Source organism: Piliocolobus tephrosceles, chromosome 4 (genome assembly GCF_002776525.5).
Source record: "Piliocolobus tephrosceles isolate RC106 chromosome 4, ASM277652v3, whole genome shotgun sequence".
NCBI lineage: Eukaryota > Metazoa > Chordata > Mammalia > Primates > Cercopithecidae > Piliocolobus > Piliocolobus tephrosceles.
In genome coordinates this window covers 121,991,551-122,006,622 of record NC_045437.1, presented here as the reverse complement: position 1 = coordinate 122,006,622, position 15,072 = coordinate 121,991,551, and the positions used below count along the sequence as shown (strand labels likewise).

The 15,072-nt window shown below is 40.9% G+C and overlaps 1 protein-coding gene across 1 annotated transcript in view; it reads left to right on the top strand.

The window, feature by feature from the left end:
- RARS1 (arginyl-tRNA synthetase 1) overlaps positions 1-13,225 on the top strand; it is a 35,758-nt gene extending 22,533 nt beyond the window's left edge. Inside the window, exons 12-15 of the mRNA XM_023218898.2 lie at positions 4,160-4,265; positions 10,691-10,863; positions 11,766-12,013; positions 13,009-13,225. Coding sequence (XP_023074666.1) covers positions 4,160-4,265; positions 10,691-10,863; positions 11,766-12,013; positions 13,009-13,118 — 637 coding nt within the window. The 3' untranslated portion in view covers positions 13,119-13,225. The remainder of the gene's footprint in view (positions 1-4,159; positions 4,266-10,690; positions 10,864-11,765; positions 12,014-13,008) is intronic.
- Positions 13,226-15,072: the final 1,847 nt, after the last annotated feature.

The following is a 15,072-nucleotide window of genomic DNA, read 5'->3' as shown; positions in this document are numbered from 1 at the left end:
TTCGATGCAGTAGTCCTCAATTCAAAGGCACAGCATTTTTTATATTTTAACCTCTGGTATTCACTGGTGTCTTAGGATCACTTACCAAAAATCTGTGGCATGTTCGATTTGGTGACAAAGCCTAAATATTTCCATCCTACAAAGGTGGCAATACTTCTAAAAACCACGTGGAGTAGCTCAAGATGTTTGGCCAGCGAATGTACAAAAGCCCTAATTGAACATGTAAAAGACAGATTAGATGTGTTAAGATATTATCTTAGATACAGATTATGTGGAGCTCAAAGACCTTGTTGGAAACAACATTTTCTAAATGTGTTACTTCTCCACGGATCTGCACTTTTTTGAAATCAAAAGACACTAAGGCCGGGCACAGTGGCTCTTATGTCTGTAATTCCAGCACTTTAGGAGGCCAATGCTGGAGGATTGCGTGAACCTAGGAGTTGAAGACCAACCTGGGCAACATTGTGAAACCCCATATCTACCAAAAAAAAAGAAAGGAAACTTAGCCGGGCATAGTGGCACGCACCTGTAATCCCAGCTGAGGATTACTTGAGCGTCAGTCATGGAAGTTACAGTGAGGCGAGATCACATCACTGGGCTCCAGCCTGGGTTACAGAGTGAGACTCTGTCTCAAAAAAAAAAAAGAACAACAAAGAAGACACTAAGTCCTTATTATAGTGTTTATGGACATAAAGTTTTTTAAAACAAACCAATAAGTTGAACATTACTTAACAGTATCTTAGTTTCTTAACAGTTGGTTTTTTGGACATGTAGATGATATTCTGACACTTGCTTAAAATTACTAATGCTCATATGGCATTTAATTCATTTGTCATATAATGGCTACAGGATTCTTGATAATTTTTAAAATTTTTCTGCACTCAGCATCATGTAATTACAGCATCCTATCCCTTTTTTTTTTTTTTTTTTTTTTAATTTTGGGCCAGGCGCAGTGGCTCACACCTGTAATCCCAGCACTTTGGGAGGCTGAGGCAGGTGGATCATGAGGTCAGGAGTTGAGACCAGCCTGGCCAACATAGTGAAACCCCGTCTCTACTAAAAATACAAAAATTAGCTAGGCATGGTGGCAGGCGCCGGTAGTCGCAGCTACTCCAGAGGCTGAGGTAGGAGAATGCTGCGAACCTGGGAGGCGGAGGTTGCAGTAAGCCAAGATCACACCATTGCACTCCAGCCTGGGCGACAGGGCGAGACTCCATCTCAAAAGAAACAAATTTGTTTTGTTTGGTTTGGTTTTGAGATAGGGTCTCACTTTGTCACCTAGGCTGGAGTGCAGTGGCATGATCACAGCTCACTGCAGCCTCAACTTTCCAGGTTTACATGATCCTCCTGCCTTAGCCTTCCGAGTAGCTGAGACTATAGGTGTGCACCACTACACTCGGCTAATTTTTTCCATTTTTTGTAGAGACAGGGTCGGTCTCTGTTGCCCAGTCTGGTCTCACTGGGCTCAAGTAACCTCCTATCTTGATCTCCCAAAGTGCTGTGATTACAGACATGAATCACCACGTCCAGCCCATTTTTTTTTAAGGGTAATTTAAATGATAGTTCACTAGTGGCAACTTACCATATTTTAAATATTTATCTCAAAATGCTCATAGAGGGCTTGGCGTGGTGGCTCACGCCCGTAATCCCAGCACTTTGGTGGGCCGAGGCAGGCAGACCACAAGTTCAGGAGATCGAGACCATCCTGGCTAACATGGTGAAACCTCATCTCACTAAAAATACAGAAAATTAGCCGGGCATGGTGGCGGGTGCCTGTAGTCCCAGCTACTGGGGAGGCTGAGGCAGGAGAATGGTGTGAACCCGGGAGGCGGAGCTTGCAGTGAGCTGATTGTGCCACTGCACTCCAGCCTGGGAGACAGAGCGAGACTCTGCCTCAAAAATAAAAAAAAAAAAAATGCTCACAGAGGGGGATGGGACTTAAAAAAAGGTTTGTTAGTTTTTTTAATGCATACAGATTCTGCTATTTTTAAATGACATTTTCTGTTTTAGTTTTTTGAGTGATAATTTTATTTCATCATCTTCCTGCTATTTCTTGTACATCTGTTTATTGAGTGTGTGCTGTGCATGGTGTTGGTTGGATGCTGCACAATGTGTACACACAGATACACAGAACGTGACCTCCTCTCTGAAGGAGGCTATCATCTAGAGCAGAACAGTGTTCTGTGGAGCTTGTGAAAATACACTTGCAAGGCCCGCTGTGGGAGTTGCTGACTTACTAGGTCTAAAGTGGGTATTAGTCATCTGTGTTTCTTTTAAAGCTCTCTTGGTATTCAGATATGCATCCCTCATTGTAGAGCCACTAGTCAGAACAGACCAACACAAAAACAAAAATTCAAGGCAGGCACAGGTAGGGAGTAACTGAAAGGAACAGTAATTGCAAAGTAGAAACATTAAGGAAGGTTTTCTTTAGCATTTTGAACTGGTCTTCATGATGAGTTTCATTTTATCAGAAATTTGGAAGTTGGACACTTGAGTGTATGGCATAAAGCTATGGAAATATATAGTGCATTTGTGGGATAATAAAGGAGTTTTAATTCTATATAAGCAGAATTTTACAGGGCAAGTAGATTCTTGCTTAGGCAAGCTCTGGAAATAAAACTTTAACAGAAAGTAGCACATTCATTTTGGTACTCTTTGTGTTAGAAAAGCATGCTTAATTTTTGAGGGATTTTTTAACCTCCCCCCAAAAAAAGGAAAATGATATTATATCCTTGGTGTTATATAAACTTTTTTGTTTAATAGATAAAATTCAATTTTCTCAAAATGCTTTTTTAATAGCAGCTGCCCAGGGCAGTGCTTATTAGTCCTTTTGCCATATCCATAGTGATTCTGATTGCAGTAGATCTGAACAGGACCCCTAGCATCCTGGATCCTGGGGTTTTTTCTCTTTTTTCTTTTCTTTTTCTTTTTTTTTTTTAAAGCAACTGGGCCAGGTGCAGTGTCTCTGGCCTGTAATTCCAACACTTTGGGAGGCTGAGGTGGGAGGATCACTTGAGACCAGGAGTTTGATAGGAGCCTGGGCAGCATAGCGAGAAGACACCATCTCTACAAAAAATAAAAATTAAAAAATTAACCAGGTGTAGTGGCTCGCACCTATAGAATTAGCTACTTGTGGCCGGGTGCGGTGGCTCAAGCCTGTAATCCCAGCACTTTGGGAGGCCGAGACAGGCGGATCACGAGGTCAGGAGATCGAGACCATCCTGGCTAACACGGTGAAACCCCGTCTCAACTAAAAAATACAAAAAACTAGCCGGGCGAGGTGGCAGGCGCCTGTGGTCCCAGCTACTCGGGAGGCTGAGGCAGGAGAATGGCATAAACCCGGGAGGCGGAACTTGCAGTGAGCTGAGATCCGGCCACTGCACTCCAGCCTGGGCGACAGAGCGAGACTCTGTCTCAAAAAAAAAAAAAAAAAAAAGCTACTTGGCAGGGTAAGGTAGAAGGATTACTTAATCCTAGGACTTCAAGGTTACAGTGAGCTGTGGTCATACTACTTCACTCCAGCCTGGGTGACAGAGCAAGACCCTGTCTCTAAAAATAAATAAATGAGTGAATGAAGCAAGCAAGCAACTGGCTGCTCAGACATCTTTTTTAAACCTTGCCAGGCAATTCTGGTATGAGTCAAGGCTTGGTTACCACTGAACAAGAGGAATTAGTATACAGAGAAATTCAAGTGAGATTTCATCAAAGAATTTCCTGACTTTCCCAGCAATTCTAGAAACATATATTTTGATTAGTAATTTTTCTAAAAGGGTGAAACATCTAAGCCAAACTTTGTATTTCAAGAAAGTGAACAAATGAACAAATATCTTCTTTCTCTGTTAGGAAATTTATTAAAGGTAAATATGTAGAGAGAGCTGTTGAGGACTAGAGCATTGGATGCTTTGAGTTGAGGGCTAGAGATGAAAAGCACTTGAAAGCACAGTGTTTCATTTAGTACTCTCCTTGCTTGATGACTGGCATAAGGCATTGTTAACATTGGCATCAGCCCTCTCTTAATAGTTCTTAGGGGCAACATATACCTTAGAGATTTGAAACATATGTTGAAGTTTGTGGTCAGGTCTCTCAAACCTTCATTTTCAAAGATTTCTAAGTTGAAAAGCCTGTTTCAAAATCTGATTGGGGGTTTTACATTTTTTAGGAAAAAGTTTAAAACACGTTCAGGTGAAACAGTGCGCCTCATGGACCTTATGGGAGAAGGACTAAAACGATCCATGGACAAGTTGAAGGAAAAAGAAAGAGACAAGGTAATCCAAAGCCTTATTGGCATGTGTGTCAAGCATTGTGATTTTTCATTTTTGTTTTTGTTGAGAGAACTGAGGAGAATTATAAGGAGTCAGTCCCACCTAGGACAAGGCTCATATTGCTCTGACTTTATTGCACAGTAAGTTTATCTTGTGAATTGCTGAGCATTTATTTAGAAAATATAGTTCTTGGCAATTAAAAAAGATCTTGGCGTTTTCCTCCTTTGTTAATGTAGCTTAGTATCTGTGCTGCTTAACAGCAGTTCCCAGTGATGGGAGAATATTGCAGACTGAAGGGGTTTGATTCTTCAACTCACATCAGAGTCTACATGTGCCGTGCTCCTTCTTTGGAGCATTTGTAGAGTGGTCATAGCAGTCAGTTCTTGCCACCCAAGGCCATTGATGAACCTTCAGAGCAGGCAACATGATGGCCTTTCATAGCTCCCTTAGAAAAGACTATGGTTCAGTTTGTGTGGAATTTGGAGGAATGAAAAAGAAAAATCAACAAGAACTTTTTTTTTTTTTTTTTTTTAAGTTTAGAACAGTAGAGGAGAGGTCATGCATACCTGAGACTGGGTAATTTATAAAAGAGATTTAATTGGCTCTTGGTTCTTCTGGCTGTAGGAGCATGGCACCAACATCAGTTGGCTTCTGGGGAGGCCTCAGGGAACTTTTATTCATGGGGGAAGGTGAAGGGGAAGCAGGCACTTCACATGGCTAAAGCAGGAGCAAGAGAGAGAGGGTAGGGGGAGGAGGTACCACACACTTAAATGACCGGATCTCACAAGAACTCTATCACCAAGACAGCACCAAGCCATAAGGAGTCTGCCCCCATGGTCCAGCTAAATCACTGGTCTAGGCACAACTGGCACAGTCAGATGAAAAGTGGAAAGTTAGGCCAGCGCAGTGGCTCACACCTGTAATCCCAGCACTTTGGGAGGCTGAGGCGGGTGGATCACGACGTCAGGAGTTCAAGACCAGCCTGGCCAAGATGCTGAAACCCCGTCTCTACTAAATATACAAAAATCAACTGGGTGTGGTGGCACGTGCCTGTAATCCCAGCTACTTTGGAGGCTGAGGCAGGAGAATCGTTAAACCTTAAAGAGGTTGCAGTGAGCCAAGATCAAGCCACTGCACTCCAGCCTGGGCAACAGAGCAAGACTTTGTCTCAAAAAGAAAAGTGGAAAATTTAGTCATCTAGTTGTTTGTTAGTCTGCCTGATGACAAAAATTGCTTTGACTCTTTTTAACCACCCCCAGCTAGTATTTTTTTTAAGTTAATTTTAAATGTGTAGGGTAAAATGCACAGCTTAATAATTTTTACATATATATGCCTTAGAACACAAGATATATTTCCATCACCCCAGAGAGTTTCCTATCACCATAAATCACTTTTGCTTATTCTGAAATTTCATATAAATGAAATCACATAGTATGTGCCCTTTTCTATGTGCATCAGTAGTTCGTATGTTTTCGGTTTTGTTTTGTTTTTGAGACATAGTCTCACTCTGTCACTCAGGCTGGAGTGTAGTGGCAAGATCATGACTCACCGCACCTCGACCTCCTGGGCTCAAGTGATCCTTCCACCTCAGCCTCTCGGGTAGCTGGGACTATAGGCACCCACTGCCATACCTGGCTAATTTTTGTATTTTTTGTAGAGATGGGGTTTTGCCGTGTTGCTGAGGCTGGAACTCCTGGGCTCAAGCAGTCCACCCACCTTGCCCTCCCAAAGTGCTAAAATTACAGGCATAAGCCACCACATCCAGCTGTAGTTCATTTGTTTTTATTGCTGCATGATATTCTGATATATGAAGGTGCCACATTTTGTTTATCCATTCTCCTATTGATGGACATTAGAATTATTTCCAGTTGTTGGCTGTTCTGAATACAAAGGTATTTTGAACATTGTTGTTCAAGCACTTTTAGAGGTACATGTGCTTTTTCTTTTGGATATATATCTAGGAATGGCATTGCTGGGTTTTAGGGTTGTCTTATGCTTAACTTTATTAAAAATTGCCAAGGAGAAAGTGGTGACTGTTGTATACTCCCACTACTAACATGAGAGTTTCACTGCACCATATGTTTACCAACATTGATGTATTAGTCAGGGTTCTCTGGAGGAACAGAATAGGATAGATACATATAAAGGGACGTTTATTAAGTTTTACACGTTAACAAGGCCCCGCAATAGGCTGTCTGCAAGCTGAAGATCAAGGAGAGCCAGTCTGAGTCCCAAAACTGAAGAACTCGGAGTCAGATGTTTGAGGGCAGGAAGCATCCAGCACAGGAGAAAGATGTAGGCTGAGAGGCTAGGCTAGTGTCTTCTTTTCACGTTTTTCTCCCTGCTTTATATTCACTGGCAGCTGATTAGATGGTGCCCACCCAATTAAGGTGGGTCTGCCTTTCCCAGCCCATGGACTGAAATGTTAATCTCCTTTGGCAACACTGACAGACACACCTAGGATCAATACTTTGTACCCTTCAGTCCAATCAAGTTGACACCCATTAACCATCACAATTGGTTTAGTCAGTTGTTTTTTATTTTAGCTTTTCTGATGAGTGCATAGTGATTTATTGTGGTTAAAATTTTCATTCCTCTGATGAATAATGATATTGATGATACTGACTACCTTTCCTTCCTCCCTCCCTCCCTCCCTCCCTCCCTTCCTTTTTTTTTTTTTTTTTTTTTCTCTTTTCTTTTCTTTCTAGAATCTCACTCTGTCACCCAGGCTGGAGTGCAGTGGCATGATCTTGGCTCACTGCAGCCTCCATCTCCCGGGTTCAAGCAATTCTCCTGCCTCAGCCTCCCGAGTAGCTGGTAGACTACAGGCACATGCCAACACACCAAGCTAATTTTTGTATCGTTTGTAGAGATGAGGTTTCACCATGTTGGCCAGGCGAGTCTGGACTCACGATCTGCCTGCCTCAGGCTCTCAAAGTGCTGGGATTATAGGCATGAGCCACCGTGCCCAGCCTGACTGCCTTTTCTTAGGCTTATTGGTCATCTAGATAATCTTCTCTTGTGAAGAGTTTGTTAACTCTTTTGCCCATTTATCATCATTATTATTATTTTGCATTCGACAATCAGTACTTACATTTATCTATATATTTTTGCCCTTTCTTGCAGTTTTTTTGCTTACACCTGCATTATTTTTCCACAATCTGAAGGTCTTTATTTTTTTTACCACAAGTCTGCTGGGGCAACAGATTCTTTCAGAATTTTTGTTTGTCCAAAAATGTCTTTATGTTGCCTTCAGTTTTGAACAATGTTTTTATTGGGTATAGAATTCTAGTTTGGCAGCTATTTTCTTTCAGCATTTTTAGAGATGACATTCCACAGAACCAGAGAGGACCAGTGGGGCTGGGGGAAGGAAATAAATAAAAATGATATTCCATTGTCTTCCAGCTACCATAGTTTCCTTCGAAAATCAGTTGTAAGTTTCATTGTTTCTCCTTTGAAAGTATGCATCTTTTTCTCAGACTTTTTTTAGTATTTTTCTTAAGCTTTATTTTCAGTACTTTGACTAAGAAATGCCTAAGTGTGGTTTAGGGAGTCATTTTTCTTTTTACCCTCTGGAGGGCTGCCGAACTTCCTAAATCTGTGAGTTCTTTCATCAGGTTCTTTCATCAGGTTAGGAAAATTCTTGGCCATGTCTCTTCAAATACTACTACTTTTCCTCATTCTGTTATTTTTGGTACTCCAAGTACGTATGTTAGAACTTTGTATCTCATGTGTTTCTTATGCTCTAATTCATTTTTTTCTCTTTGCTTTATTTTGGATATTTTCTGCTTCAGATATTATATTGTGGTATTCTATGTTTAAGGTATTTTTTGAAATTTTTCATCTTTTCTTCCAGTTTTCTTTTCCTTTTAATATTTTGAACATGTTAATCATAGTTTTCTTTAAACATTTTAAAACAGTTTAGACATAAAAAAGTTGCAAGATAGTATGAAGAATTTTATATGTTTCATTTAGTATCCCCAGATACTAATATCTTTCATAGCTATATAGTATGATTATCAAAATCAGGAAATTAACATTGATACAATACCATTAACTAATCTGCAGTCCTTATTCTGGTTTCACAGTTGGTCTCACTCATGTCCTTTTTCTAGCCTAAGATCCAGTCCAGGATAACATGTTACATTTAGTTATCATGTCTCCTTATCTTTAATCTGGGCAGTTAGTTCCTTGGTCTGTCTTTGACTTTCATGACCTCGACACTTCTGAAGTCTGCTGGTCAGTTAGTTTTTTTGGAATATCACTTAGTTGGATTTGTCTGATATTGGCTGCTGTTCTGTTAAATTCTGTTTCCAGGTTATACAGTCTTATAAGTCTTATAAGTCGTACTCTGTTTGCAGGTTATACAGTCTTACAGGAATAGATGTAGAGTTCTTATCAGTTCATCATATCAGGAGGCACAATATTGATAAGCTTCATGATTAATAATAATAATTTTGATCTCTTTGGTAAGGTGATAGTGTCAGTTTTCTCCCCTGTAAAGTTAGTATTTTCCCCCTTTGTCATTAATAATTATTTTTTAGGTAGCTTCATCTTAAACAATTTCAGACTTTAAAGTTGCTGTTATCTTTTTTCTTTTGTTTCTGTTTTCTTGATTCTCTCCTAGCCCTTTCTTTGTAGTCCCCCTCCTTAGTATTTAGTTATTTCATCTTGCTCTTGAGACCCCCAAGAGATAGGGGTCTCACTATGTTGTCCAGGCTGGTCTCAAACTCCTGGCCTCAAGTGATCCTTCCACCTCAGCCTCCCAAGTAGCTGCATTATAGGCGTGAGCAATTATACCTGGCTTATCTTGCTTTTTTAGAAAGCTTTGTTATTGGGTGCTGAGCATTATGAAGATAAAATTATAAAGATTCTGGCAGAGGTTATTTCCCTCCAAGACCATTAAGTTTCCTTCTAGCCGACAGACAGCATACCAGCTGATTATCTTGACCCTGTTTGTATTGGCCGTATGCTTCTTTAGGGCTGAACTATTTAAATTTTACCTTTATGACTTGGGTGAGGTCCTTACTCTTGAAATATGACCCTCTGGCCATATTTCAATGGCATGTGTGCTAATGCCCTTCCATTTTGCTGCTACAGAACTGCCTAGTGTCACACAGTTGCTAAAATCTCTGCTCGGCTCTTTAATTACCACTTGCTCTTTCGTGATAGATTTTTTGGAGTCTTGCCTTGTGCATGCCAGCCGTATGACATTTGAAAGAAATTTGTTCACAGTGTCTTTGACTCCTCTGTGGCTCCTTCTTTTTTTTTTTGAGATGGAGTCTTGCTCTGTCGCCCAGGCTGGAGTGCAGTGGCCGGACCTCAGCTCACTGCAAGCTCCGCCTCCCGGGTTTACGCCATTCTCCTGCCTCAGCCTCCCGAGTTGCTGGGACTACAGGCACCCGCCACCTCGCCCGGCTAGTTTTTTGTATTTTTAGTAGAGACGGGGTTTCACCGTGTTAGCCAGGATGGTCTCGATCTCCTGACCTCATGATCCGCCCGTCTCGGCCTCCCAAAGTGCTGGGATTACAGGCTTGAGCCACCGCGCCCGGCCTGTGTGGCTCCTTCTTTTTGGGGATTGTGTCCTTGTTTCTTTCGCAGCCCCATACTCTTAAACTCTTGTCTTCTCACCTTAGTAAGACCACTTCTTTCTGCTTGGGTTCTGTCCCCCTTGTCCATTACATAGTGATTTGAAAAATGCCCTTAGGGAAAAAGCCAAGTGAGTATGGACTCATTCCCTATGTTTCGTTCTTCCAGGAACTGTGTTTTGTTCTTCCAAGAACTTCAACTTTGCTTGTGTTGATGCTCTCTAGTGACGTCAAACAGTTGTTTCATATGCTCAACCCAGTTTTAAATAGATGCTTTGGGTAGAATGGTTAGTCTGCTGCAAGGTACTCTGTCATGGGCAGAAGCAAAAATCCTTAATTACTTACTTGTGGCCTGATAATACTTCAGAATACTTGAGCAAATATTAGCAAAACAGTGAATGGGTTCTTTTTTCTACTCTTAATACACCCTTGATTTCAATTAATTATTTAACCCTAACTTTTTGTTTGTATTCTTCTGTGTTACTCTGTTTCCTATAACCTCACAATGTTCATAGTATGAAGTGGATATAAACTAATAATTGATGCTTCTGGTTTCATATCTACTGAATACATTGGAAAAAGGTATTCATGCTGACATTTTATATTTTACAAATTCAGTTTCTTATAGGAACATTCTTCATTGTGCATAACGCGTTTTATATTTTCATTATTTTCTTTGTACATTGGCCCATGTCCTTCTGCCTCGGTGTCAGTGTTTATTAAAGTTCATTGGTAAAAGAATACCATTAGATGTTCCCTACCCCAGTCTTATGCCTATGAGACACCAGGGCAAAAGCAGCAGTCAGTAAGCTATGAAATACTGTTTTGTTTTCCCCAAAGGTCTTAACTGCAGAGGAATTGAATGCTGCTCAGACATCCATTGCGTATGGCTGTATCAAATATGCTGACCTTTCTCATAACCGGTTGAATGACTACATCTTCTCTTTTGACAAAATGCTAGATGACAGAGGAAATACAGCAGCTTACTTGTTATATGCCTTCACTAGAATCAGGTAATTGTGGGTAGGCATTGTTTTATTTTGAATCAAATGAAAACATAGTTAGTTACTCAAAAATATATTTTGTTTTTGAAATGAGACAGGGTCTTGGGCCCAAATGATCTTCCCACCTCAGCCTCCTGAGCTGGGATTACTGACATACTGCCATTACACCTGACTTCTAAAGTGTGTTTTGTTTGTTTGTTTGTTATTTGTTTGTTTTTGAGACAGAGTCTCACTCTGTTACCCAAGCTGGAGTGCAGTGGCACCATCTCAGCTCACTGCAACCTCCAACTCCCGGGTTCAAGTGATTCTCCTGCCTCAGCCTCCCCAGTAGAAGGGATTACAGGCACTCACCACCATGCCCAGCTAAATTTTGTATTGTTAGTAGAGACGGGGTTTCATCATGTTGGCCAGGCATGTCTGGAACTCCGGACCTCAAGTAATTCACCCGCCTCAGCCTCCCAAAGTGCTGGGATTATGGGCATGAGCCATCGCGCTCAGCCTAAAGTGTTTTTTTCAGGTTTATTTTGCTACCTACAAGTATCTTTGGAAATATGTCCTCTTTTAGTATTGCCAGTTATCCCAGAATCCCTAAACCTGGCCCTAACTGCACTTGCCGATACTCCCCTAGATGCTCTATGTTTAAATACCTAGGAAGTGTCAGCTGATCCCCTAAAAGAATTACATTTCCATTTTTAGTATTATGAAATACTTTAGATCAGGTTATTAGTTTTGCCTAATAGTATGCCGTATAATAAAATACTTCATTTTATAGGAACTTCTTTTCAATTGGTGATAATTTCTGATTTACGTGAATCACTTCTTAGTACATATTTTCGAGTGGAGAATGAGTGTGCCTAACAAAAGGGAATGGTGGTGGTTGCCTGATGATTTTTTTTTTTTTTTTTTTTAAGGTCTATTGCACGTCTGGCCAATATTGATGAAGAAATGCTCCAAAAAGCTGCTCGAGAAACCAAGATTCTTTTGGATCATGAGAAGGAATGGAAACTAGGCCGGTGCATTTTACGGTTCCCTGAGATTCTGCAAAAGATTTTGGATGACTTATTTCTCCACACTCTCTGTGATTATATATATGAGCTGGCAACTACTTTCACAGAGTTCTATGATAGCTGCTACTGTGTGGAGAAAGATAGACAGACTGGTGAGTGTCTTTTTTTTTTTTGTGAGAGACACGGATATAGCTCTGTCCCTTGGGCTGGAGTACAGTGGTGAAATAGCTCACTGAAGCCCCAAACTTCTGGCCTCAAGTGATTCTCCCATTTGAACCTCCCGAATGGCTGGACTTAACACGTGTGAGCCACTGCACCCAGCTCCAAGTGTCTCATTTAGTAGCCATATTAGGGATGGGGTGCCATCAAAGCATTTGAATTGTGTGAGAGTGGTTTTCAGATTTATTTTATTCATGGAAACTTCCACTTTTTCCCTAACAGTTGCACAGTGATCCATATCATATATAAAAGACAAAATGTGAAGTAGCGCTTTAAACCAGAAATGAAACTCTGCCCACGGAGTCTGTTTTTCTACGATTAGGCACATGAGATGGAACCTTAGGACTCCAAAGAAAACAATTGGAAGATGACTGAGAGTAGGACGTTTCCAACAAACACAGTGTGTTTGTGGCTCCCAGAAGGAATCTTTGGGTGTTTTTGATAATGGAAACTTCTTAGAAAACAATTGTTATCTTTTCTTACCTTAGGCTCTCTGCACTCTGTCATATTACATAGTTAATGAAGTAGCCGGAATTAATGTATTATAAGGCAAGTAGGCATTTGTTAAAGTCATGCCTGAGGACTGAAAGTCTACTAGGGAAAAAAAATCAATATGATAATGAAGTTTATAGTTATTTCAGACCATGAGGCCTAGGAAAAATTTTTAAAAGGTAAAATTTACTGTTCTCATCATTGCAGACCTTCTCTCTCTTAATAGTTAAAAACATATTTCTTAACAGAAATACCTTTATTTTTTAAATTGTCTGTCTTCATAGTTTTAAAGTAAAGAAGATTCTAGTTAAAACCCAAAAACATCTGTGGGTTGGGCTATGTGCACTTCCAACTAAAATTTCCAAGTAACCATAGGTTCTTTAATAATGATTTTCAAAAAGGAAAACAAGTTAATAACTTTTTTCTGTCTTTTCAGGAAAAATATTGAAAGTGAACATGTGGCGTATGCTGCTATGTGAAGCAGTAGCTGCTGTCATGGCCAAGGGGTTCGATATCCTGGGAATAAAACCTGTCCAAAGGATGTAATCCTTCGTAGGTTTGAACACTGTGTTTTTACCAAAGTGGCCATTGGCACTGTTTGCTTTCTTACAATCATGTAGACACAAGCATAAGTAAAGAAAATTTGTCAACTATGCAGAATGTGGTTCCTTATCTCTAACAGCTAGAATTCCAAAAAGAAAAAAATCACTTCCACAAATATGCTTATATCTTGCTGAGAGCATTAAACCAAAATGACTTAGTGGAGGCCACGAAATAACAGGATTTGTGCACCACAGTGAGAGTGTATTGACTTTGCAGGAATGTGGTTTATTAATTTTAATTAGATAAGAAATCCCATTTATTGACCCTGAAAAGGCCCCAAGAATTTACACCTCTTCATTGTCCCATTCATGTTTCATTTCATTGTTCTGTGAGAGATACTTACCCTGTTTTACAAGTAACAAAACTTGAGACTGCGCAGAGATAAGTAACTTGCCCTGAATTGCTCAGGAACAAAATTAAGATTCACACCTGTGCACGTTAAAAATCCCAAATTCAGGCTATTTCCATTTTAAGAAAAGGTGACATTGGCAATATAACAGACTTGGGTTCGGGAGAAGGGGGCAAGGAATCGTAGATTGGAAATTTTCCTGAAGCTCAAGATTTAACTTTTAACATCTCATTGGCCAGATGCCAATCCCAGTTGCAAAGGAAGGTAGAAACCTAGAGTGAATGTCCAAGCTAAGAAGAGGGTTGCCATGATTTCCTTAGACCAGTCACTATTCATCCCCTGGGCAGGGCATATTGTCTCATTTCATGAAATTGGAGTCTTTGTAGCAGCACAGAATACAGAGATTGGTAGTGGCAGCGAGAGGTTTTGGGGTACAGCTCAGCACTGATTATTGAGTCAGCAGTTAGTGGAATCTGCCAACACAAAAATGAAATGAGATTCCATGTAAAGCCAACACAATAGAAAAATGAATGCTTAATGAGCATGAATTGTATCATACCATGCTATTTCTAAAAGTCTCCAAGCTTAGAGGAACCTTAGATAGGATCTTAATGAGTTATAATAATAGCTTCCATTCACAAACAAACTGGTATGTGTAAGTCTAACATGTCCACATTAGATCGCTGCTCCCTCCAACAAACATGGGGAGGCTAAGCAGTTTCCTCTCACTCTACTAACTGCAAAGACAGTTCACCTAGACTATTGAGCCCTTGGGTCAGAAGACTCAGGAGATTTTAGGAATTAAAACAGGATTCAGCCGGGCATGGTGGCTCACACCTGTAATCCCAGCACTTTCAGAGGCGGGCAGATCACCTGAGGTCGGGAGTTCAAGACCAGCCTGACCAACATGGGGAAACCCTGTCTTTACTAAAAATACAAAAAAATAGCCGTATGTAGTGGCAGGCACCTGTAATCCCAGCCACTCTGGAGGGTAAGGCAGGAGAATTGCTTGAACCCGGGAAGCGGAGGTTGCAGTGAGCCAAGGTTGCACCATTGCACTCCAGCCTGGGAGACAGAGCAAGACTATCTCAAAAAAAAAAACAAAACAAAACAGGATTCAGTGAGCAGGGAGGTGGAGGAGAAAATAATGAAAGACTAGAGGAGTATGTTGAATGAACCAAAGGTCATGGTAAGTTCATATACTGGAACATCATCATCTCAGATACCCAAGGCCATAACTGTATCTTTAAAACACTGTCGGGCACGGTGGCTCACGCCTGTAATCCCAGCACTGTGAGAGGCCGAGGCGGGCGGATCAGGAGGTCAAGAGATTGAGACCATCCTGGCGAACACGGGGAAACCCCGTCTCTACTAAAAATACAAAAAAATTAGCCGGGCGTGGTGGCGGGTGCCTGTAGTCCCAGCTTCTCGGGAGGCTGAGGCAGGAGAATGGCGTGAACCCGGGAGGTGGTGGAGCTTGCAGTGAGCCGAGATCGTGCCACTGCACTCCAGCCTGGGTGACAGAACGAGACTCCGTCTCAAAACAAA